This window comes from Mixophyes fleayi, chromosome 2 (assembly GCF_038048845.1).
Source record: "Mixophyes fleayi isolate aMixFle1 chromosome 2, aMixFle1.hap1, whole genome shotgun sequence".
In the NCBI taxonomy this organism is placed as follows: Eukaryota; Metazoa; Chordata; class Amphibia; order Anura; family Limnodynastidae; genus Mixophyes; species Mixophyes fleayi.
Genome location: NC_134403.1, coordinates 269377565 through 269404153, shown reverse-complemented (window position 1 = coordinate 269404153; position 26589 = coordinate 269377565). Strand labels below are relative to the sequence as shown.

The window sequence follows — 26589 nt, the reverse complement described above, 5'->3', positions numbered from 1 at the left end:
CGGCAGTGAAGCTCAGACCTCACTGCCTAAAATAGTACTGAGAGCCAATCAGGACAGAGGAGAACAGGGCTGACAATCAGCCTCAGGAGGCTGATAATTAATCACTAGCTAGAACTGGCATAGGTAATAACATAACTAGGAAGCATGTATAAAAATATAAATTAACCAGTTTAAATAATAAGAGAGCTCCCCCTGGTGTTGGAGGATGTCACTACACCCTCCTGCATCTATGCAACAAGGATAATCCCAAAGAATAAAAACAGAGCATAGAAATAGAGCACGCGCCCGGCTGCTAGATCATGCCAGGATGTGGCGTACCGCCGCGGCTCGTGACAGTCGCTTACACAAATCTCTCCCTCATCCTCTTCTAATTCCAAAGTGGCATCCTCAATTTGTGTATCAGCGGCTACTCTCGGGCTGTTCAGGCACACATCAGCAGAACTGCTGAAAGGGCCCTTCTTTATGGGTACACTAATAGAATGCTCACGATTAGACATACCACTGTTGGATGGACTCTCCACAGGGATTGGTGTCATTTCTTATTCAGAGCAAACATTATCCTCTAATGCCGAACTGTTATCTTGCAGCTTGGCTTTGTGCACCACTTGTAGGCTCGGTAACATTTTTGGGTCTGCCACTAATAGAGAAAGGCGAAGGCCTCATTCTCTCTTTGCCACTGCATTGTTGGCAATTTTTTTTTTATCGGCAGCTAACTTTCCCTCAGTTACACTTCTTTTTCGCTTCAACACCGTAGATTTTTTTTTGGTGTGTGTTTTTTTGCCTGATTTCAAAAGACGGTGTAGTTTGACATCACCTTTCCCAGATGACGTACTAGGAACACTACCATCAGGACTGGTGACAGAACCTGGTTGCTCATTTTGCTCATATGTGGACTGCTTTGAATCCATTCTGAGCCCAAAGCACTTGTAGTGTAGTGCTACAAATTGTTTTTGACACTGCTGCAAAATAGGATTTTTTTCACAGCCAGATAAATTTCTGCAAAAGGATGGGGGACACCCCAAAAACAAATGGGAGTGCTAAATATATTTTTTTTTACACTGCTGCAAAATAGGACTTTTTTCACAGCCAGATAAATTTCTGCAAAAGAATGGGGGACACCCCAAAAGCACTTGGAGTGCCAGAAACTGAACAAAAACCCTCCTCTCTTCTCCTCTTACTGCTGTAACAAATGGTATTAAGCTTTCAATGGTATTGAATACAATCAATCACTGTCCCTGCGCTGATATAGCCAGTGTGACCTAACCCCGATTTCTCCCTCTGTCAAATGGCGATAGATTGCTGTGGAGGCTGGTATTTATGCTTTTCAAATCTCGCGAGATCCGAGCTCAGAAAAATGAATACTGCTTGGCTCGGTACTCGGATACCCTAAATTCGGTAGGATTTGGATCTCGGGGAACTGAGCCCGCCCATCTCTAGTTTCTGGGAATAATGGAAAGCTGCTAAGATGGAGTCTAATTCTGCAGCAACACAGCTTCACCATTCAGCACCGGAAGGGCGCAGGACATGGAAACCCAGATGGCCTTTCGCGTCAAGGGGCAGAAGTGGTGAATGGGCAAGAGAGACAGTAACAGTTCACAGTTCTCCATGCCCTAGGTTAGGAGCAAGTGTGACGAAATGTAGTTTATCTAATCACTGATTGTTATTTTCTGTTGAATTTATGTATAACACTGTGAATATTTTATGTAACCTTTCAAAGTGTATTTGGTTAACTGACCTGAGTCTAACCTAGGCAATTGTCAATGGTCTTTTGAAAGTAACCAGGCCCAGAGACAGATAAGATCTCTGAGTAGTTTGTGTATGCAGAGGAGTTAGACTTAGCCAGGCTGAATGAGCAGAGAACTTCGGAAAATGCCAGGTCTCAGAACATCCATAATTTACTTCGAAAGCCCTGTGTCATTTTGGGCATCCATCTAACTTAGGTGAAAATAAAATTCTTAAGGTGGGGGGTAAAGAGCCAACAAGAAATGGTTTAAAAATCCCTTGTATCAGTAGTACAGTGTTCATTTTCTTGAGGGAGTTTATCAAGACTGAAATGTTCTATACTTCTAAATTGTGTTCCCCTACACGCCAGGTTTTAACTAGTAAGTAGTAACCCTGATTTTATTTCCTATTTTATTTTCTGAAACTTATTTGTGTAACATATTCTGTCTTGTTATTATTTTTTGTGAATAAGCCTTGGGAACATTTTTCAGATTAAATAAATTTAATCTAGTGTGTTCTCCATGATTCTTTTGGTGGTAGTGGTGTCATCGGCTCTGACAAAGCCGACACACTTAAGCACTACAAATTAAGCCCGAAAGCAATACCATCGGTAGTATGAGAATGTAGACTTGCCATATAGCAGGCAGTCATTCTGTCTGGCAGCTGTAACGAACTACAGATGTAAAATTTGACTGTGAGAATAAACTAAATAAAGAAATGACGTAATTTGTAATAGACTGAGTGCAAATGCCGCTTTTAAAGTGGCAATGGCCGACCCCACCACCTGTATAATACAATACAGGCAGTGTATTACATTATACAACACCCGATTCTTTGTGAACTTACGAAGCCCAGGGAGGCTCATGCTAAATGTGTATGTGATTTAAGTGTGAAACATTAATAAGTGGTTCTGGTGAACGTAAGGACACCAAAATAAATTATTTGTGGTGGCAGAAAAGGTGTATTCATTGTTAATTAAAGATAACACCAGTCATGACCAGCTGTTCAGATTGCTGTATCTTAGACATGCTGGGGTGTTTGTGACAGTCACTACATGTTTATCAATATTACAGTAAATTCAGTTATGTTAAAATTATGTTCGCTAATAAAATAAATTAAATATTAGGGTAAAGTGGGTGTGAAAACACATTGAACACCATTAAAGCTGCACTACCACCTAGGAAAATAATAATGTGCCCCATCCCCCTAGCTGCAGTAATGAAGAGATTGCAGCTCATGATTAGTCTTCCTGCTTACAATCCCCCTGCCGCCATTTAAAGTTGGCAAGCTTAACTTAAATGTATCCGTTCTGTATTAAATGCTTCATCAGCCATTTCCTGGAGCTCCTGCTAGGGGAGTTGATAGGTTAGTAAAACATTTTCTTAGGTGGTAGTGCAGTGTTAAAGGCTGTTACCAGATAATTCCATCTGTATATTACATATGTAATAAAGTTAATATTTGCCCACAAAATATGCCTGTGCTTTTTTATTATTGAGAACCAGAAATACCTTTTGAAGTTGCTTCTGTGAATCCCAGTAACAGTTTTCAAAATGCAGTGGGGAATGGGCAGTTTATGTGACAGATCAGTACCATGTGCAATGATTGCGACAATAAACCAAAACTCACATAATTTATTGCATACCCCCCAACATTTAGAATCCGGCAGGACAAAATATGCCCCTCCCCCGTTACCCACCCTGACCCCTCCTCCAGGACCAGCCACCATTCATCATGCGGACACGGATCGTATGATCCGTTTCTTCCTACCTCCCTTCCACTATGCCTGTGCATTCCTCCTCTTCTCTATGGCCGCCTCCTCCTATCTTCCAACCTGACCCATGTACATTGGACGTGCACCACCTGACTTGCGTGTCGTCCCATGTGTGCATATACTGCAAAAGAGGCATTCAGAAGACAGTCTGCCTCTACAACACAGCAGGAATGGAAGAATGTAAGTGTGAGACAACGGACGGGGGCTATTGTAATTTAATGTGTGTTGGGGTGTACTATTAATTTAACGGTGGAGTGTGGGTGGGGTTAAATATTTAATGATGTGTGCTATTAGTTTATGTGTGGGGTGATGGTGGGGCTATTTAACTTAATTGTGGGGCCTATTAATTTAAGTTGAGGTGATTGGAACTTTAACTGAATTCTGGGTTGATTGTGGGAAATAGATATATTTATTAAATGTAAATATTATTAAAGCATTGTCCGGGCTGTTTTTTTTCGGTGGGGAATGGGATAGGTTTGTTTATGAAATGGGAATACTATTAACTTAATTTTGAGGCAGTTTGGGGGGAAATGGGTCTATTTACTAATTGTATATGCTATTAATTTACTGGTTTGGGGAAATAGTTCTATTATTACATAAAAAACGATTAATTTGATATTGAGGATGGTTGAAGCGAGGGCAGAATAATTATGAAATGTGGGTGCTATTGATTTGACGCCAGGGCTAGTTAGGGCTTCTAAATTTCATGTACCTATCCTTTTTTCAAATAGCACCCCAACAATACAGGATACAGACATTTAAAATAAAGTTGCCCAGTATTTGTTTGCAACATACACAAGCAGGCAGTATCTTCCCTACATGCAATAATAAACTGAATTTATATCCCTTGCTTCACAACGTGATTTGTGCAGGTGCAACTTTGCACCCGTTAGCTGCAATTTTGCTTCTAACTCCAATGAGCCCCTGTCTTTTCTCTGTGACATCATCACCAAACAGTCTTTAATGGAGGATCATATCAGATAGTGTTTCCCTTTTTAATTTGCACCAATGATTGTTGCAATCAGGGTCACTTTAATAAAGGGGTAAAAGGCTAATATGACTTTCACCTACCAAGGGGTAAATGTATGAATCTCCGGAATTCTTCATCTCCGACGTGTTCAGCCTCTTCAGCGCTTAAATTTAAAGCAGCGCTGCATTATAAAGTGAAACTTCCCTTTACAATGCAGCGCCGCTTTAAATTTAAGCGCTGAAGAGGCTGAACACGCCGGAGATGAAGAATCCGGAGATTCATACATTTACCCTCAAGACTTCCCAATATTAGAGGCTGGACTGAAAAAACCATAAGAGTGCTTTTTAGTCCAATTCTGTCCTAGGAAGACACAAGACTCCTTGTTTCAAAATAAAGGTATGTTTGATATAACAGAACAGTATTAATATCAACCCTATAAATAGCACAAATCCTAAATCTGCACATACCAGAATGTCAATCCTAGACCCTACACCCAACATTAGCCTGAGGTCTAATCCAAGTCCTACTGATAAACATTACTCAAAGCTGTAGAACTACTCTAGCTCTTTTCTTACTCTAATTTTATTTGGCCAATGGGATATAAAGACCGACTGATGTGAGAGTTGTACACCTACTAACACTCACAAATTGTGGTGGCCGAAAAGGTCCTGACCTCCTAGTTGGGCTGGGTTTTTGTGGATCAGTTGTGATTTAGGTTGACTGGGGATGTGCGCTAATGTGTCCAGAGGTTGGTAGCTAAGGATTTGCTCTAGGCCCACTAAAGTCTTAGAGTGGCCTTGGATGCAGTTTTGCAAGCACAGTCATTTTGGGAATAGTTTTTAGATTATCCCACAATAAGTATTTTCACCTTTATTCATATGTAACATATGTCATTCATTAAACTGCATACTGTTAAATTTAACATATATTCTTTTTTTGGTCTTTGCATAGGTTCCTCATATACCATGTAACAAATATATAGGATTGGAGTCAGTTGGGTACTAAAAACATTGATCATTTAGGATATTTTTTCATTCTTGATAAACGTTTCTATAATATCCTCTTAAGAATGTTAACAAACACACCTCCACATTTGTTTTAATTTGGATATAACATACTTAAAAGGAAAAAAAAAAATAGAACAAAATGTTTCAGTTGTTGCTTAACCATATTGTTGGTAGTTATTGAGCCCAATTCATTAGTGCACATAATCTGAGGGTAACCCGTGTTGAGTATTTCCCGCACGGATTTCAACTTTCAACTCTCTCGAAACTCTCCTCTCTCCCCTTTCCACCCTGTCCTGCCCTAATCAGGCGGCCTCCCTCTATAACCAAACCCTCTCCTCCGACCATGATGCGGTCGCCCCTGCCCAGCCCATCCGCCTTCGCTGCTCCAATTCCCAACCCTGGCACTCCATACTTACCCGCTTCATCCAAAAATGCTCTTGTACTGCCGAACGCCACTGGAGAAAATCTCGCTCCCTGGCTGATTTCCTCCACTTCACGTTTATCCTCTCCTCCTACAGCTCTGCCCTCTCGCTCGCTAAGCAATCCTTCTTTAAATCCCTCATCTCCTCCCAGTCGTCCAACCCCCGCCGCCTCTTCGCTACCTTTAACACTCTCCTGTCTCCCTCCCCTCCCCCCCTCCCTTCCTCCTTATCTGCCACTGACTTCACCACCTTTTTCTCCTCTAAAATCGCGGCCATCAGACTTGAAATCTCCTCCTCCACCCACTCTTCCGCCACCCCCCCTCTCGCCCTTCCTCCACTCTCCCCCCCTCTCCCCCCAGCCACCAACTCCTTCTCTCCTTCCGCCCCACCTCGGGTGAGGAAGTCCACTCTCTCATTTCTTCTTCCCCCCCTTCTACCTGCCCCCAGGACCCTATCCCTTCTCACCTTCTTCGCTCCCTTTCCGCCTCCACCTGCTCCCACCTCGCTCACCTCTTTAATCTGTCCTTCTCCACCGGCATCTTCCCCTCCGCCTTTAAACATGCTCTCGTCTCACCCATTCTCAAGAAACCCAACCATGACCCCACCTCACTCTCTAATTACCGCCCCATTTCCCTTCTCCCATTTGCCTCCAAAATACTCGAGAGACTTGTCTGCAACCGTCTCTCCACCTACCTCTCTGAACACTCCCTCCTTGACCCTCTCCAATCAGGCTTCTGCCCCCTCCATTCCACTGAAACTGCCCTGGCTCAAGTTACGAACGATCTCCTCTCGGCTAAAGCCCTGGGCCACTACTCCCTCCTGATTCTCCTCGAACTCTCAGCGGCCTTTGACACCGTTGACCATCCCCTCCTGCTTCACACCCTTCAGTCCATTGGCCTCTCCGGTACCGTCCTCTCCTGGTTCACCTCTTACCTTGCCGACCGTTCCTTCTCTGTTTCCAGCTCTGATTCTCTCTCCCCATCTTCCTCCCTTCCAGTCGGGGTCCCTCAGGGCTCTGTCCTTGGACCCTTACTATTCTCACTATACACCTCTTCTCTGGGTGCACTCATCAGCTCCTTCGGCCTCAAGTACCACCTTTATGCTGATGACACTCAACTCTACCTTTCCTCTCCTGATCTCTCTCCCTCCCTTCTCTCCAGGGTATCCGCATGCCTCTCTGCCATCTCCTCCTAGATGTCCTCTAGATTTCTTAAACTCAATCTTGCTAAAACTGAACTCATTGTCTTTCCTCCCTCTCGTACCTCCTTCCCCTCTGACCTCTCCATCACTGTTGACAACTCATCTATCTCCCCTGTTCCCCAACTCCGCTGCCTAGGTGTCATCCTCGACTCCTCTCTCTCCTTTGCCCCTCACATTCATTCTCTCGCCAAATCCTGCCGTTTCCAGCTTCGCAACATTGCCCGCATTCGGCCCTTCCTCTCCCAGGATGCCACCAAATCTCTCGTCCACTCTCTGATCATCTCCCGCTTGGACTACTGCAACCTTCTCCTTATCGGCCTCCCCCTCTCTAATCTCGCTCCCCTTAGATCTGTACTTAACGCCGCTGCTAGGCTTATTTTCCTCTCTCGCCGTTCCACCTCTGTCTCCCCACTCTACCAAGCCCTTCACTGGCTCCCCTTCCCCTACAGAATCCTTTTCAAGCTCCTCACTCTGACTTACAAGGCCCTCACCAACTCCACTGCTCCCTACATCTCTAACCTTATCTCTATTCACACTCCCTCCCGCTCACTGCGATCGTCCAATGATCGTCGCCTCTCTTCCCCTCTGATTACCTCCTCTCACGCACGTATCCAAGACTTCTCCCGCGCCTCTCCTCTCCAATGGAACAAGCTCCCCCGCTCCATCAGAACTTCCCCATATCTGTCCTCTTTCAAACGAACCTTAAAAACCCACCTTTTCCTTAAAGATTTCCAGTCTCATGCCTAAACTCCCACCGGTCGGCTACCTCTCTTTCTCATCCCTTCTTCCCTTCTCCCCCTTCCTCGACTCCGTCTCCGTTTCTCCCGTCTCTCCGTCTCATCCATGTGTCTGTCGGTCTTCCCCTCCCTTTAGATTGTTCGCTCCTTTGAGCAGGGCTCTCCTACCTCCTGTTTCCATCACTTTTAACTGCGCTCTCTAGCTACTCTGCTCACCTCCTCTCGGTCCCTCTGCCCTATGTCTCCTCTCGCTTCTCTCCGCTCCCCTCAGTGACTCTCAACCTGTCATCTGTGCCCACCCTCTTGGGCCATAGTTACCTGCCTATACTCACTTTTCCCCTCACTCCCTCTCTTTCATGCTGTGCCTGAGCCCCCAGAGTTATAGTGCTTACTGTTACTTGTACTGTGCTGTTTTCACCTTGTACTGTGCCATTGTTTGTCCCTGTACGGCGCTACGGATAATTTGTGGTGCCCTATAAATAAAAATTAATAATAATAATAATAATAACTTTGCGTGCGCTGAATTCATCAAGCCACGGATCTGAAGATCTGTTGCCTGTTGAATTCGGGAGCAGGGCCGCTCTGTCTTTCCTCTACTACACAGCCACTTTAATATAGGATTTAAAAATAAAAAAAAATGCGTGGGGTCCTCCCTGTAAACAGTTTTAACCCTAGTGCTACCAGGTTAGTACTGGTCGCTGCAAAATCCGGGTGAAATAAAGCGTTGTTTTTTTTTAAACATTAACTTTTTTTTACACTGTATAGAGCTGGCAGGTCACCGGCCAACCCTTCGGCTCACGTTAGATTAACCCAGTAGCTGGAGCAAGAGATACGGCAGAAATGGAAGCTTACTTTCATGGCCGTAGAGCTTGCTGTGCACACTAGACTTTGGCACGCCCCTAATGTACACCGACTAGGGGAGAACAGCCCTTGTCCGCCCAGGACACCCCCCTAAAACATAGCCTTTAGTATGTGCCCTTTCCGTGCGCTATCATGGTATCTGCCGGTTCTGAGTATGCACAGAGTGATTTTGCACACTATGGGCTCAAAATCAGCAGATACTTGCCCTAATGAATCAGGCCCATTCTGTTTATCCACCTGTACAACGTATTGTCAGCTATCAAGTCCACCCTACCATATTGCAGAAGACAGTGTGCTGCTTTACAGCAATTAGAAGGTATTTGTAAAATGTCCTTGACATCGTGGAATTATACACGCTACTTTTTTGTGGATTGATATACTTTTGAAGTAATTACTTACCAATACATTTTGGCAGCTCAGGTTCCCACTGTTTATTTTGATTACATTTTACAATGTCAGATCCATTCAATACATAGCCTGCAGCACATACAAATCTCACAACAGAATTGAAAAAGTACGGTCCAACACTTCTAGGCATTTTCCTTGCGCGGGGTACATTTGGTTCCGGACATTCAACAGCTGTGTAGAACAAACACATACATATCAATAACAAGGAACTTGCTGGCGCTATATAAATAAATGTTGATGAAGATTAAATGAATATTTTTTTGTAACCAATTCATACCTCCCAACTTTTAAACTTGTGGAATCCAAGGATGTAGAGGGTGTTCAGAAGGGCTCATTCATTACAGGGATGAAAAGCCCTATTGCTGGCAAAAACTCTAGAGAGCTTTTTCTTACATCGCCCTCTAAATCAATTGATTGCCACAAACAATAACATGGCTATCACCGGCAGTAACTTCGGCTGCGGCAATATACCATGGCTATCAATAGCAGTAACCCTACCCATTCACCGCTGCTTTGCTATGCATGGGACATATCTCCCGAAATGACAACCCAATCTGGACAAAGCTGTTCAACTTGGGACAGTGGGACATAACCCTTTAATCGCGATTGCCCTGCCGAAATCGTGACAGTTTGGAGGTATGTCAATATAATGTTTTTTTGTGCTCTGTATTTACTTATTTTATGTTTTATGTATTAATTTTACTAATTAAGTCAAAGTCCTAGAAGCACATTTTTTCAACTTAAAATATATTGGTATTTGAGAACCCCCAGAAAAAAAGAAAGAAAGCCATAGGGAGCTTGAATGCCACAGTATGTGAGACCAGAAGCCAATGTAAATGAGTAAGTCAGAAGTTAACCCCTTTTTAACACTGAATGTTTGGAACTGCAGAACTGCACAGGAGGATGAGACTTCATTCTTTAGTTAATTTTATCTAAGTTCTGTGCTGGAGAGAGAAGAAGATGTTTAAATAAAGCTCTCTTTATTTTTACAACATAGAGAGATCCTTCCCTTTCCTTTTGTCAACTGTCATTTCACTGCGCTAACATGTTTGTACCAACTAATACTTGCCTACTCTCTTGGAGAGTAGGCAGAGTGACATGTAAGAGGGACAGGGGAGAAGAAGTGCAGGGAGACATGTGAGAGAGACAGGGGAGAAGATGGTACTGAGGGATGTGTGAGAGAGACAGGGTAGAAGAAGGTGCAGGGGGATGTGTGAGAAACACAGGGGAGAATTTGGTACAGGGGAATAGGTAATAGGAACAAGGCAAAAGATGGTGCAGGGGCATAGGTAAAGGGTAAAGTGTGAAGGCAGAGACAGCTTAAGAATGGGAATGTCAAGGATGCAGCCACCATAAAACACAAGTAGTAATGAAAGTTGGGAATGCACAGACACATATTATTATTTTTTTTGGGGGGGGTGGAATTATTTGGGCACAGATGGGACAAGTGTTTTTTTTTAAAAAAAAAAAAAAAGATCATGCTAGCACACTTCATTCACTTATATTTTCCATACCCAACTTCTAAATTTCCACTGTGACCACTGATAAGGATTGTATCTTTTATTAAACTGTCATGTACTTGTGCTGCTGCTCTGCCACTAATTAAAGCCATCCAGCTTACTGCAGCCTTTGTCCAAAATTGTTGAAAACTTGGATGTTTGTGAAGAGATCATTATAAAATAAACTGTTAATGACTGTAAATTAATGTTAATGCTATAAATAGTAATATAGGAGCAAAACAGCTCAGAATCACAAAATTTTACACAATTTTTCATTAAATTCAGATTGAAAACCAAAGTCTTTCAGGATTTTTGGGCAAAACCAGAATCAAAACCAAAACACAGGGTTTGGTCAGATCTCTAATATATAGAGATACGTACATACATGTCATTGACCCGCCTGCTCAATACAGAGCCGCCAGCTCAATATAGTATAAAAATAAATAATAATTAAAAAAAGCGTGACACCCCTCCTCCCAGCGATATTAACCCTTGTTCTGCCAGACTACTGCTGGTAGGGGCAAAATAAGGGGGGGGAAGCGTGGGGTCCATCCAATTTTACTTCAACTAGCACTAGGCAAGCTGTTGGCACTATAGCAGGGGAAACAGCAGCATGGGGTACCCCCTGCCATAATGACAAACCAGCCCCAGGCTGGTCAGCACGGGGCTGGATTCCCTAGGAAATTGGGGTCCGCAAAAAAAAGAGGTACAGATCCCCCCCCCCTAGTGGTACCCTGTGAAAAGTAGATTGACATATTGATTGGTGATTCTATATGGCCAAATATACTCCATTTTGTATGCTTAGTTTAAAAGATACATTTGATGCTTAAAATATATTCTACAAATATGTAACAGCTTTTTGCAAAAGCAATACCTGACATTTACAAAAATGTTATGATGTTGATAACAAAGGAAGTACCTTTTTACGCCTAGGACTTGCGGTTAAGCAATTTCTTAGAATTTAGCAGAGAAGATGCAGGTGTTTCCATCTGCCCATATAGCTTGCGGTTAGCGGGGGCTGATGTTTGTGACAATTTATGCATTATAGGCAGTTCAGTAATATAACAGCTGAAATATAAATGTAATTGTACTTTGTGGAATAAACCAGAACTCATCTTGATAACACCAAGACTTGAGTGTTCTCTTCCTGACTTCCCCAGCTAGCTGTCAATTCATAAGTTACAAAACTAGTCACTGAGAATCAAGGACATGCTATTGACGAGGTCCTCACATAGGATCAAGGGTGGGGATAACACCTCTAACAACCCAGCCCCGTCAGAGCTGGATTACGGCTTTGGGGGGCCCGGGGCACTTAAGACAGGGGGGCCCCTAAGATCTAAAATTAATGCAGTGGTTCCCAAACTTTTGCAGTTTGCGGCACCCTTATAGAGTCTCCATAATTTTTTCAAGGCATCCCTCTAAAATAATTACCGAGCAGTCCCGTTTTTTATAATTAGTTGGGTCAAAATAACGTAATAAGTATTTAGGTCAGGACGGACATACTTAGTAAGTTGTTGGCAAAAATAATACACATAAATCCAAGGGAAAATAATCTTTTTATATATTTTTTTCTATTCTATTTCTGTCAAAGAATAATTTACAGCTAACTCACTCTGTGCCCCTGCATCATCTCCACACACTCTGTGCCCCTGCATCATCTCCACACACACTGTGCCCCTGCATCATCTCCACACACTCTGTGCCCCTGCATCATCTCCACACACACTGTGCCCCTGCATCATCTCCACACACACTGTGCCCCTGCATCATCTCCACACACTCTGTGCCCCTGCATCATCTCCACACACTCTGTGCCCCTGCATCATCTCCACACACTCTGTGCCCCTGCATCATCTCCACACACTCTGTGCCCCTGCATCATCCCCACACACTCTGTGCCCCTGCATCATCTCCACACACTCTGTGCCCCTGCATCATCTCCACACACTCTGTGCCCCTGCATCATCTCCACACACTCTGTGCCACCGTATCATCTCCACACACTCTGTGCCCCTCTGCATCCACACACTCTGTGCCCCTCTGCGTCATCTCCACACACTCTGTGCCCCTCTGCGTCATCTCCACACACTCTGTGCCCCTCTGCGTCATCTCCACACACTCTGTGCCCCTCTGCGTCATCTCCACACACTCTGTGCCCCTCTGCGTCATCTCCACACACTCTGTGCCCGTGCATCATCTCCACACACTCTGTGCCCGTGCATCATCTCCACACACTCTGTGCCCGTGCATCATCTCCACACACTCTGTGCCCCTCTGCATCCACACACTCTGTGTCCCTCTGTATAAAACGCATGTAAAATAACGACATTGGGTATAAGGCTATAAGCCGGCGGTTCCCAAACTAAATACTAAATACTTATTACAATTTTTTGACCCAACTACTTCTAAAACAGGACTGCTCTGTAATTATTTTGGAGGGGTGCCTTAAAAAAAATTATGGAGACTCTAAGGGTGCCGCGAACTGCAAAAGTTTGGGAAACACTGCTATAAGCATTGACACATCTACATCATCTACAGCCCACAGTATGACACTTACAGCTCTCCCAGAGGGGCTCGCCTAAGTTGTCTGCATAAGACAAATCATTACTTACACAAACTAAAATACTGTACATTAAAGCAATCATCAAAAGCCCACATTAAAAATACCATTGATAACGTACACTAAAACTAACAATTACACCGCACGCTAAAACTAGCACTGATACCGCACGCTAAAACTAGAACTGATACCGCACGCTAAAACTAGCACTGATACCGCACGCTAAAACTAGCACTGATTCCGCACGCTAAAACTAGCACTGATACCGCACGCTAAAAATACAATTTATAATGCACATTAAAAATAACAATGATACCGCAAATTAAAAATACCATTGACAATGCACATTAAAACTAGCAATGATACCGCACATTTAAACATAAAAAATAAACATTGATAACGTAACACCAATTTTGACTATATATGTGTGTGTGTAGCTATGTATATCTGTGCATATTTATGTGTCATATATATATATATATATATATATATATATATATATATATTGTAATAATCATGCAGGACCCTCTATTTTATTAATCATTATTAAAGTTATTATCGAAGCCTGCCACTTATATTAAAGCTTTAATTAGACTACATAAATGTGTATATAAATAAATATAAATATAAATTATACATAATGTATTACAATTGTATTCGAACTTTAATATAACTAGACGGCTTCAGTAATTACTTTACTAATAATTAATAAAATATAATCTGCAACTCAATTTGCTCTACCAGCCTAATATTAATGTTTAATGTATATTTATTAAAACACTACTGATAAAATAAATAATCATATTTAAGAAGACCCCTCATAGCATGATTATTGCTTGATTAAATATGTAAAATGTAGCCAGAAGATAGATTTTATATATATATATATATATATATATATATATATATATATATATATATATATATAATGTACTCATACTATTATAGGTGGCAACATTTTACATATTTAATCAAGAAATACCCATGTTATTAAGGGTTTTGTATATATATTTAGTTTTAGACTAGTATAATTTTTTTTCACTCACCTACTGTCTCTGGAGTCTTCATGTCGAGGAGGAGCTGCTGCATCTGCACATGCGCAGCAGCTCCATTTCGGCCATTTTAGATATTACAGCAGCCACGGTGCTGCTAACATAGAGTGGGCGCACATCGCGCAATTGTCAGCTGTCAGATGGCCGCGGTTGCTGTCAGTTGCTGTCAGACAGCAACTGACAGCTAATTATCGACAGGAGAGGTAATGTGGGCGGCGAGGGGGGGGCCAGCCGCGGAGAGAGGGGGGCCTGGTGCGATTGCTGTCAGTATATTACTGACAGCAGATGAAGTCATACGGGCGGCAGGGGGCCCTCAGAGAGAGGGGGGCCCGAGGCACGTGCCCCCTGTGCCCCCCCCTTAATCCGGCTATGAGCCCCGTGCTGAAAGCACTAGGGCTCTTCCCACACCTCTGGGCGGTGGGTGTGGGGTAATAAAGTGAATAGTTTAGGTGTAAACACTATTTTTGTTTAACTACAGGTGCCAGCAAGCCCAGGCTGCAAATAACATTCTGAGCATGCTGGTGCTTGTAGAACTACAAGCACCAGCATACCCATGGCAGCTAGGGCATGCTGGCACTTGAAGAACCACAAGTGCAAGGATGCGCTGACACCCTGAGCCATGTAGTGCCAGAAAATAATATTTAAATAAACCACACTGCTCATGCATACCACATCATTTTATTAAAAAAAACAAAAAAAACAAAGCACAGATATACTTACCAACATCTGTGTTCTTCATCTGTAAGGGATCCAATTTTGTAAGCTTTTAATCCAATAGGCTTGTGTCCATAATACAACCCCAAACATTTCAGGTTCTGTAGCTGTTCAAAAGAAATCGTATCCAAGGTCCTGAAGTTGTCCATGAAAATTAAACCGAAAAAAATATTCCACAAGTGAAGGAAAAGAATCTTCTGCTCTTGAATCTTGAAGAACCCCAAATATTTCACTGGATCCGGCTCAGAAAAAAAATAAACCCCTCACTGATAACAAGAACTTAGTTTCTGTATTCAGGAACAACCGCCGCATAATAAAATATGAAAGACCTGAGTTGTATTTATAACCTAGGGGCTTTCCCACTGACAGCGTTGGAAAGCCCCTAGATTACAGATAGTCCATGCAGTCAGACCCCTTGCTGGTGAAGGAGATATGGGTGAAATGTATCTTGCACGGAAACACACATACTGTACACTGTCTATGTTCATACACCCATTCGCCACCACGTTCACTCCCCTGAAACATATGCTGTAGTAAGCCTTTTTTTTAACAAAAAATCAGCCGTATCTGCACATGCGCAGAACAATATTGTAGAGGATACGCTCAAAACAGGCAGATACATGTCTTAATGGCTTGGGCTCACAGTGATCAAAGTAAAGATTTAGAAGTGGCAGTTTAGACATTTAGAAGTGGAGAAATCTAATGCCCTTTAGTATTCTTTCAATGAAACACATACATTAAACATTTTATCTGGAAAGATTATAATTATATTAATTCTACAATCTACTATTATATAATTGATTAACTTCATTACTTTATTCAAATATAACTTTCTTTAACATAGCCTATCCATTCACTCAACCAGTGACATAACGAGGAAAAGGGTCTGAATAATATTTGTGAGGCCTGACTAATATTCTTGATGTACTGGTTTCTAATCTACATTCTCATGACTATTATTTTAGACCACAAAATGTCTGCCACCACTTTGTGTTTGTGTCAAGTCCAGTTATGTTAAACAAATACACAAATGATACTCATATTTATAGCCAAAGAAAAGCTAACCACAATAACTGGGCCAAATATGACCTGGCTGTTTAATCAAGGCATAAGATTGTCAAAAATGGACACACACATTTGGGACCAAATTACTATTAAACTGATGTTATATTTTGACAGCATGTAGCATTACATTTCTTTTAGTAAGATTATTTCAGGAAAATGAACAACCACATGAGTTTTACACAATTAGTCCTATTCCACAAAGAGAAGACAATGCGTGCCCCAGTTATATTGTCCAAAAACAAAGATAATCACACTAAAAGCAATTGCTTGAAGATGGTGATATTGACCGTTCTTTTATGTAGAAATAAATGAAGGCATGCTTACTTCATACGTCCCTACTTTTAATATATGTCCCCTGGGAGTTACAGAGGGCAAGTATAAAAAGAACTGGCCTATGTAACGTGACAACGTCATTCGCTTTTTCAAGGATAAATGTGTAAGATTACGATAATTGCATTATAATGTCTCTGCCCTCTCTGTGTAATGTCCCCACTCACCTTACGGTAGAATTGCCTGCTCTCCCAGGAGTCTGAAAATTCTCCCTTTAATTCTGGCGTGTCCTGGACATTCTGGGAGACTAGGCAATTATATGTGAACCCTAGACCCTGTGCGCATATGTCCAGGGAGTGTAGAGATAGGAGAGGAGGAGCTACTGGCTACATGCAGTCCAATGCTTCCTTGGGAACTGAAAACTACACATCTCAGTATGCCCAAGGAGCAGAGAAACCGGAAGTGACATTAACATTCCCATAGAAACAGTAGGTTTCTAAATGTGATTAACTGAAGTTCATTTTGCACGTTAAATTTGCATGGGCTCTGACGTCGGAACCCCCCACTTGTGAAGTTTTGCGCCAGAGAAGGGAAAGTGTGGGAGTACATATTTATACACACAGAGCGCAGCTAACAGTACTGCGTCCGTTTTTTTTTTACTGGTCTGACAAGAAGTGTCCCCCACTTCCTGTTTCCTCACTAGATCACTGGGGATCATGCTGCAGTTGCCATAGCAAGCAGCAGAGAAGACGAAGCGAAAGCCAGGGGCGGATCTAGGAAATGACTATACCCCTGGTGATGTAGGGGGGGCGATTTAGGCCCCGCCCCCTTTCCGACTTCTAAGGCTGCCGGCGGCTGCACACTATGTGCAGGTCCGTTCAGCAATGACAGTGTGCTGTCCCGCTGCTCTGATTGTGTTTAAAACACAATCAGAGTCGCCGGGCAGCACACTGTCACTGCTGAACGGACCTGCACAGTGTGTAGCTGTCGGAAGAAAGCCCCCCCCCCCCCCCCCCCTGGATCCACCACTGGCGAAAGCACTCCTATATACTAACACAATATGCCTCTAGAACCAGCGGAATTGTCATAAAGTACATGCTTACGAAGAATGAACCACTGGGTATTCACTTTATCGAAGAGAAGCAAACTGCTATTTGACTTATGCTTTGGATTGATGATGGGGAAGCCCCCAGACTGCCCCATTCCTCAAATATGACCAACAGTTAAAAGAGTTATTGGGAGAGACCTATCACCTAACTGAAGAGGCTTTGGGAAGACGAAATAAAGGATTGCTATTTTTTTAATAAAATAGCCCTCTAGGCCTAACAAAGTTGATTAAAGTATTTTATAGTACTGGAACATACAATAGCTATCAAATAGCAATGGTAGAGGGTACCTTGCCTAAATGTCTGCTTTACTTCAATGATTTTTTTTTCAGGACTAAAACCGTCTATCAACAAATTGTGTCTTGAAAAACAGTTTAATAAGTTAAATAAAGAGAATACATATGTACGTACGTGTACAGGGTTTATTAGTAGACCACTTGGTCCCCTCACAAGTAATAGTGTCCTTTACACCAGGTTCTAGTTTATAGCCTTCTTTACATTCAAATTTCAATGTTGTGCCGTCAATGAAACGTGTTTCTTTAGTAAGCACTTCCAGCTCAGGAAACAAATAAGGAGAAAAACGACAGAAACCTGTAAAACAAATAATAACCATCATTTTAATATAATAGAAAATAACAATCAATGGAACCAAATTGGGTGAATTTCAGTAACCACTTAGATTAGGGCACCAGCAACTTTATCTATAAATGCTATTAATAATATTTTTATGCTGTTAGATAAAATACAAGAGCTATTAATGCCATTCAGAAAGGTATTTGCTCCCCTATAAATGTCCATACAGTAATCCATAATGTTTAATATAATGAAACACTAATTTACACAAATTGTAATAAATCCATAGAAAAGGTTTCAGGGCTCATTATACTCGAAGGTGATATCAGGGCCTAACTTTCTTTTGAAACAACATATTTGGAAAAATAAACAGAGATCAGAACCAGAAACTGGAGCAGAATATCATTTGGTCCTATTTATCAGAATAGTTGCCAGATTTACAGGGACATAGATATTCATTTAAAACACATCACTTAACAAGTCATGCAGTTGTAAAGCTAGAGTTTAAAACTATAGTCACTATGGGCCTGAATCATCAAGCACGTATCTCCCGATTTTGAGCGTATCACCGCAAAATCACTCTGCGTATGCGCTGAACCAGGACATACGGCCATAAACACAGCCCTGTCCGCTGCGTCTTTCAACGCAAAGGACACTTAGTACAGTCTACGATTTTGAGGAGTGAACTGGGCAGGGAAGGGGCGTTTTGCCATAGTTAATTTACAGTAAGGGCTCCGAGGACAGTGGCAGGTGGGGAGTTTGACTGGGGCGGTACAAACTGTAACACAGGTTTCCTAAGGCAAGCTCAGGGAGGACAGAAACCTCCCCTGAAGCAGAATGCCAAACTCAAGCACACGCAGCCACATCCGAATCCAGCTCTAAGCATCTAAAAGTTACTTGTTTTTCTGCTGTATCTATTTCCCCAGCTAGGGCTAGTTTAAGTCCTGATCATTAGTGTTGACAGTCTTGTATGCATGCTACAACATGTGCTTGCAATCCGGAGCAACTGTAAAAATTTATTTTTTGCTCAGTAGACGTTCTAATAAATGTATTTCATGAGAAAAGAAAAAAAACAAAAAACTTTCTTTAACCTGATTAATGCCTATGTTAATAACAAGTGACTTTAATTCAGTGGGTTTTTTTTCCTGTGCATTCTTTAGCAAATTTATAATCCATATAAGTATTGGACGTATCCTACAGTGTCTTATGCAGTAGAGCACAGTAGACCTGACCCCAATTTTAAAAACATACGTATCTTGAGAACCATGCCTTGATTAATTTGGGAGTATACAAAGTCTAAATACGTGTGTATGATACTAAACGAGGGATGCGCACAGAATATGTGCCTTGATGAATCAGACCCTCATTGTTTGATAATATGTCAAAAGTCTTTTTTGTAATAAAATAAAATAAATTAAATATTTGTATACATATAAATAAAGTGGTGGATGTGAAAGGATACAAAATGAACACCATTAAACTGCACTAACACCTAGGAAATGTTTTTACTACTGTGTCCTCTCCCCCTAGCTGGGATTTTATGAATCCCAGTAACAGTTTTTTGGCTTTGTAAACTTCAAAAAAGCAATTGTATTGGGGGAAGAACAATTTGTTTGACATTACAACATCATGTGCAATGTTTATGGCAGTAACCTGAAACTCACATAATTTATGGCAAAAATGCATCTAATATTAGCAGTGAACACTAAAGCTGTCATTTAGAGTAAACCCAGTTAGAAGGTGAAGAATTTGGCACCGCAGTAAAACTATGTTGATTTCCAATTTTGTTGGACACCCCGATCTGTGGGCTAAAAAAGAGACGGGGCTTTATAAAAGTGGGAAGAGTTTTCCAGAATTTGAGGGCGGAATATGGTTGAAATTGAACGTGACTTATTTTGCCCCAATTTTGTGACTCTAAATGATGGAAGGTATGCATGACCTTATCTATGTGGAGTTTGTATGTTTTCCCCGAGTTTGCATGGGTTTCCTCTGGGTGCTCCGGTTTCCTCCCATACTCCAAAAACATATTGGTAGGTTAATTGGCTACTATTAAATTGCCCTTAGATTGTAAGCTCCAATGGGGCAGGGACTGATGTGTATGAGTTCTCTGTACAGGGCTGCGGAATTAGTGGCGCTATATAAATAAATAGATGATGATGATGCCCATGTAAAACAAGGGGAAGCCTATTTATTAAGGACAGAGGTACCAACTCTGCCCATAGGTAGTAATGCCTATCCAAGACCTAATAATAAACATTACCCAAAGCTCTAAAACTAATCAAGGTGTAGGATTGGAGTTAGTTAATAACTATAACCATTGGTTATTTAGGATATTATTTAATTTTTGCTAACAATTCTGTAATACCCTCTTAAAATGTTAACTAACACACAGCCTCCTTTTACAGGGAGCTTTTATATTTGTTTTTTGGGGGGGGATTTTATATACTTAAAAAAGAAAGCTCAATGGGTCTGCTTGACCATATTGCAAGTAGTTTCTCTGTTTATCCATCTGTACAACATCTTGTCAGCTATCAAGTCCCACCTACCATAACAATCTGCATAAATTATGGTATGAGAAAATGTGCTGCTTTTACAGCAATGAGAAGGAAATTGTAAAACTGCTGTATAATTCCATATTGTTTTGACTTTTCCTTTTTGTGCATTCATATACTTACCAATGCAGTTTGGCAGCTCAGGTTCCCACTGACTGTTTAGATTACATTTTACGATGTCAGACCCATTCAACAAATAGCCTGAAGAACACTCAAATCTCACAGCAGAATTCAAATAGTAGGGGCCTGTAATTCCAGACAATTTCCTTGCACGTTGTACAAACGGGTCCAGACAGACAACTTCTGTATAGAAAAAATATATACACATTCAATTGTAAAAAAATAAATGCATACTTTTATGTAGCCAATATAATGCAACTAAGCAAAAAACAACTGTTTGGAGGATGGATAACAGAGGGCAGGAATTGGCCCGAAGTAGCATAAACGCTGAGGTTGTCTAAACAGAGAAAAATATTGAGCTCAGCAAGAGTCAACTTAGCATGGGAAGTTCGGGTGAGGGTCAGCCAATCAGTGATAGGGCTTAGGGAGGGGTTATTGCTAGGGAAGTATTATAAGGATAGTGGTTACAGTTAGCTTTTTCTTGCTGTCTGGAATGTTTCTGATGAGTGTAGCCGTGACTGACCTGGTTGGTAAGTATTTTATTGTGCTTTTCTCTGTGCTGCTGATTGCAGAATCTCTCTCTATCTTTCACCTCATTTGTTTCCTTGTTTTCCCCCTTTAGTTTTAAGGTCCTTTGCCTGAAATTAGATTTTATTTTTTGCTATTTTCTTATTTTTCCCCACTTTCCCCTTTTTCTTTTTCTTTCTGCTTTAGCACTTATTTTGAAGGTGTCCTCTTATTTCCCCTCTTTCTCCCCTTCTTTTGATAAGTATCCCCACTTGTCTACTTTATCTACCACTACTGGTAGGCAGACGTCGCCCCACATTGCCTCATTGAGTCTTCCCGGGGTCTCTCTGTGGCTGGGCAACGAGTCCAGGCACAGGACTCGCCGCAACTTTTCCCCAACCCCCCCCCTCGCTTGTCGAGAGCTGGTCAAGCGAGGAGGGTCCGCTTCACACATCGCCGCAAAGAAGGTGTCTGCACGTGTGGCGGTGCGCACGCACGCAGGTGAGGGATCAGGTCGTCGCGCATGCGATCCCCACGGTGGCTATAACAGCGGAGTGCCCACGGCTGGTCCCACTGCCACCAATGAGAGCCAGGTTGTTTCTTCTCTCCCCCTGTGCGGCTAGCGAAGAGAGGCATCAGGAGGGGCAATGCCATTGCTCCCCCTGTTAACCCCTCATGGTGCCCTTCATGACACTGGCATGTGTGGGGGGGGGACATGCTGATTCATCTCACAGTAAACCTGTCTCTTGTTCCTTAAATTACATTCCTGACAGCAGTGGTGGCCATGCTGTTGGTGTTCCACCATCCAACCCCCTAATTTAGTGCCCTTAAATTCTGATAATAGTGTTTCCTCCCCTGTATCTGCTGTACATACAGCTGACACGGTTCTGTTAAATTCAGCGCATATTCCTTCTGTATCCATGGCTACTGTTGCACAACCTTTTCAACAAGTCTTTGGGAACTCCCTGCCCGCAATTATCCCCCCTCCTTTGGCCGCAGCACAAAATCTCTTTTCTCCCCAGTGTGGGAACCCCCCACCTCCCGTCATCGTCTCATCTTTCAAGTTTTTCTTCTCTCTCCCCCCCTTATGCACCCTAATCAATCATCAGCTACAATTTTTGGTGCATCCGACCGGATTGTTCCCTCTTCTACCCCCCAGGTTCTTCCCTCTACGCTAGCTAGCAAGCCTATTCAGCAGCAGAGCACTGCTTTTCATACATCCCCATCAGTTACGTCGTGGGACCCTCTTTCTCGTGGCATTACACCCTGGTCTACAGGCCAGGCTTTTAGTGGAGCAACTTATCCCTCGTTTTCACAGCCCGCTTTTCCCTGGCAGAGTGTTAGTTCGGGTTGGTTGCCATTTAATCAAGGTGCCAACTCTTTACCTTGCCCATTTACCTTACCTTTTGTTTTTCCTCCTTGCTATCCCCTCTCTCTCTGCCTATGGCCCCTATTTTGATGTTCCTACATGTCAAAGCAATAGGTTATATAACTCGAATGCTACTTCTTCAACAGCTATATCCCCTTTAGGGTCAGATGTAACGCAGGCAGCTGCTTTTACCCCATCAGTATCATGGGCCAATAGCACTGTGCAGTTGGCTGCTGGCAGTGTAGGTCCTGGACTGGGTTATGAGTCCATCCTGGTGGCTCCGCTGTTTACTTTCTGCCCGGTTGCGTCAAATTTAACTAGTATGGTTCAGCAAATGGCTCAGCCTGCAGCTAACTCAACACGGCCAGTTGTTTCTTGGAGTGCTGCTCCTGATCCTGGGAGCTCTGTTTCTGTGTACTCCTCTGCAGGTTCGACCGGGCAGATGGCATTAAGACATGGGAGCAGGCGTGCTTTTAATGCGGAAGCCGCATCCACATCTGCTCAAGGGTCATTGTTGCAAGTGGTTGGTGATGGTCACCGAGGGCCCACTGCAGTCGGTGAGCATAGCAGAAATGTTTCTGGTGGTAGCTCGGAGCCAGGCTCTTCTTGCTCTGACAGCGAGGTTCCCAGAATATTCAGAAGTTGGTACGAGAAGTTAATGAGACTGCTGGAAAAGAAGTTGGGCTGTGCCCGCCGCTGTGCTAGGGATGCAAGTTAAAGCTCCCTAGGCAAAATAGCGGGTGATGATGTGGTGCGCTGTTCTAATACAGACGTTCTTAGGTATATTAGAAGTAAGGTGCATGGTGAGATTCGCACTGGGCATTTTGTGGATATGTTTGCCATCACAAATAAGGCAAAGAACGCTCTGGCCACAGCAAAGTCACGCTCTGGTATCAGTGATTGGAGGGTATTGTCTTTGCTGCGTGTTATCTAGAGAGCAGGCCGATGGAACGTATGAATGTCATAAAATACATTTACTTGATTCAAGGGATGCACACTCGCTCTAGAAGTAACATGTGGAGGAGTTATGACAAGGCATTCCACATAAAGCAGGATGGGCTGTTTTTTTATGGATCTTGGATGTAAGGATGTGGAAGTGTGGCTTGAGGTAACGCAACCTAGTACAGGAGTGCAAGATGTGGGTTCGACGAGACAGAGGCAAAATCCAAATCATACGTTTAAGACTGATCCGCTTGGTAAAGGACAGAGGATCACGTTACAATGCAGTCAGGATCTTGAAGTTTGCCCTGTGCGATTAGCTATGTTGTATCAGGATATGGGTTCATCCCCTGGTAGTGGATCAAGCACTCTGATGGTTATCCTTTGATGAAGTTTCATGTCACAACGCTGATACAATAAGTACCTGCTAACATTGATGCAGCTCAAGTAGAAGGTGCGGAGTCTAACACGCCCCCAGTCTTTATTAGGAACCCTTGCAGTGAGGTATGGGTTTTGCCACGGGAGAGGCGCAGGTCGCGGCCCTTTATTGAGCCGAATAGCGAGGTATGAGAGAGACTAGTCAGGTAAGCCGGTTCTGTAACGTCTCTCTGCACTTTTTAGGATCTCCATCAAACTTTTCTGGTGCCAGAATACACATACTGGTGGAGGAGGAAGTGGAGGCTATGGACACACTAGGCGAAGCAGAAGTGGTAGAAACTACTGGAGTCGTGACTGTCAGGGAACTTTGTAAGGCGTCTAGATGAGTAACAACCCCTTCAACACACTGAAGCAGGCGGGCTTGATCCGTCTCTTGCTGCTCCATTCGTTGTGCTAGGTGAAGAAGTAGATCACAAGCAGATGGTTCACCTGTACCCTCAGTAGTCATGGCCAGAGTATAGTGTCACAACTCTGATACAATAGGTACCTGCTAAAGTTGATGCAGCTGAAGTAGAAAGTGCGGATTCTAAGGCACCCCTAGTCTTCTTCAGGTAACCACACAAGGCGGGTTGGTAACTTCCAGTAGTGGTCAATACACAGGGAGAATCCAATAGAGTGGTCAGACAAGCCAGGTCAAAAAGGAAACACTGGAGGGCAAGGAAAAGTCATAACAAGCCAAATAATACACAGGAACGCTGAAGCAGGATGACCCAATACTCAAATGTTCTCAGGGAATTCCTAGGCCACTTTGTTGTGGTATACCTGGATGACATCTTGTTCTTTTCTCCGTCCTTGGCTCAACACCGCCATCATGTGAAACAGATCCTCCTCAAGCTTCGGCAGCATCAATTATTCGCCAAGCTAGAGAAGTGTGAATTTGAGGTCCAGAAAGTCTCTTTCCTCGGATACGTTATCTCTCCGGATGGGTTCTTAATGGATCCTAGCAAGGTTCAAGCAATCTTGGAATGGGTGTGGCCAACTAATCTGAAGGCCATCCGGAGATTTATTCATTCCTTTTCAGACCTAGTCTCTCCTATTACTGCTTTAACCCGGAAAGGGGCTGAGGCCACCAATTGGACCCCTGATGCCATAACCTCTTTTGAAGCCTTAAAATCAGCTTTTGCCTCCGCTCCAGTCTTGAGACACCCCAATCCAGAATTACCTTTTGTCATTGAAGTAGACGCCTCTGATATCGGCGCAGGTGCCATTCTATCCCAGAAGGATCCTCGAGACCATAAGTTACATCCGTGTGCCTACTTTTCATGGAAATTCTCTTCTGCAGAGTTTAATTACGGGCACTTAAGGAGTGGCGATACTGGCTAGAAGGTGCAGTCCATGTCATCTCCGTACTCACGGATCACTCACGTACTCACGGATCACAAAAATCTACTATTCATTGAATCTGCTAAGCACTTAAATTCTAGGCAAGCACGATGGGCATTGTTTTTTACTCGCTTTAAGTTTGTGATCTCATACAGACCAGGCTCCAAGAATATTAAAGCGGACGCTCTCTCCCGAAGTTTCATTTCTTCTCACGCTCCGCCTGCTGTTCTGCTTCCTATCATTCCTTCAGCTTCTATCCATGCAGGGCTGACTCAGGATCTAGGGGCTGCTCTCCGCCAGTTCCAGAGAATTGCTCCTCCCGACACACCGTTGGGCAAATTGTTTGTGCCTATTCACCTCAGAAAAGCTGTGTTGTCTGAAGCCCATGAAAATAAAAGTGCTGGTCATCCAGGCATTTTCAAGACCACTGAAGGTCTTCTGTTTGGTGGCTCACCTTATCTTCTGACGTCAAAGAGTTTGTCCTCTCCTGCAGCAATTGTGCCAGGAACAAGTCTGCCAGAAGTTGTCCATCAGGTCAACTCATGCCGTTGCCAATTCCCACTAAGCCTTGGTCACATCTCTCTATGGATTTTATTGTGGATCTACCCTGCTCATCTGGTCATACTACTATTTGGGTGGTGGTCGATCGATTTAGCAAAATGGCCCACTTCATTCCGTTGGCAGGGCTACCTAATGCCCAGAACCTGGCATCATTGTTCATCCACCATGTCTTTCGTCTCCAGGGGTTGCCAGAGGATATTGTTTCGGACCACGGGTCTCAATTCATTGCCCAATTTTGGAGATCCTTCTGCAATCACCTGGCCATCAACATCAGTTTATCATCCGCCTATCATCCACAATCTAACGGCCAAATGAAAGAGTCAGCCAGTCCCTGGAACAATTCCTCCGATTATACATTTCCAAATTTCATAGCAACTGGTCTTCATTACTCCCATGGGCTGAATTTGCTTTCAATAATTCCTGTCATTTTTTCACCCGCATGTCTCCATTTTACTGGAATTTTGGCTTTCACCCTAGGGCTAATTCCCTTTCTGAGGTCAAGTCATCTGGCTCCTCTGGTATACGTCCCACTGTTTCTCGTCTAAGAGTTATTTGGAAGAAGGTTCATTCCGCTCTGCTTCAAGCCTCCTCTCGACCAAATATTTTTGAAGATCATCATCGCAGGAGATGTTCTTTTAAGGTAGGAGACAAAGTCTGTCTCTCCACATGCAACATAAGGATCAAACAACCCTGCAAAAAATTGGGACCTAGGTTCATTGGACCCTTCTCCATTATTAAGAAAATCAACCCGGTTGCCTTCAGGCTCAAGCTTCCGCCCTCGTTAAGAATCCCTAATACATTCCACTGTTCTCTCCTAAAACCGGTTGTCTCATCATCCAGATT

The 26589-nt window shown here is 43.0% G+C and overlaps 1 protein-coding gene across 4 annotated transcripts in view; it reads right to left on the bottom strand.

The window, feature by feature from the left end:
- Positions 1–26589, bottom strand: part of LOC142138996 (zona pellucida sperm-binding protein 3 receptor-like) — a 145809-nt gene that overhangs the window by 81741 nt on the left and 37479 nt on the right. For all 4 annotated transcript variants that reach the window (XM_075196206.1, XM_075196207.1, XM_075196205.1 and 1 more), the window contains 3 exons: positions 20613–20792; positions 17776–17955; positions 9090–9269 (listed from right to left, as the gene is read on the bottom strand). In XM_075196206.1, coding sequence (XP_075052307.1) covers positions 9090–9269; positions 17776–17955; positions 20613–20792 — 540 coding nt within the window. The remainder of the gene's footprint in view (positions 1–9089; positions 9270–17775; positions 17956–20612; positions 20793–26589) is intronic.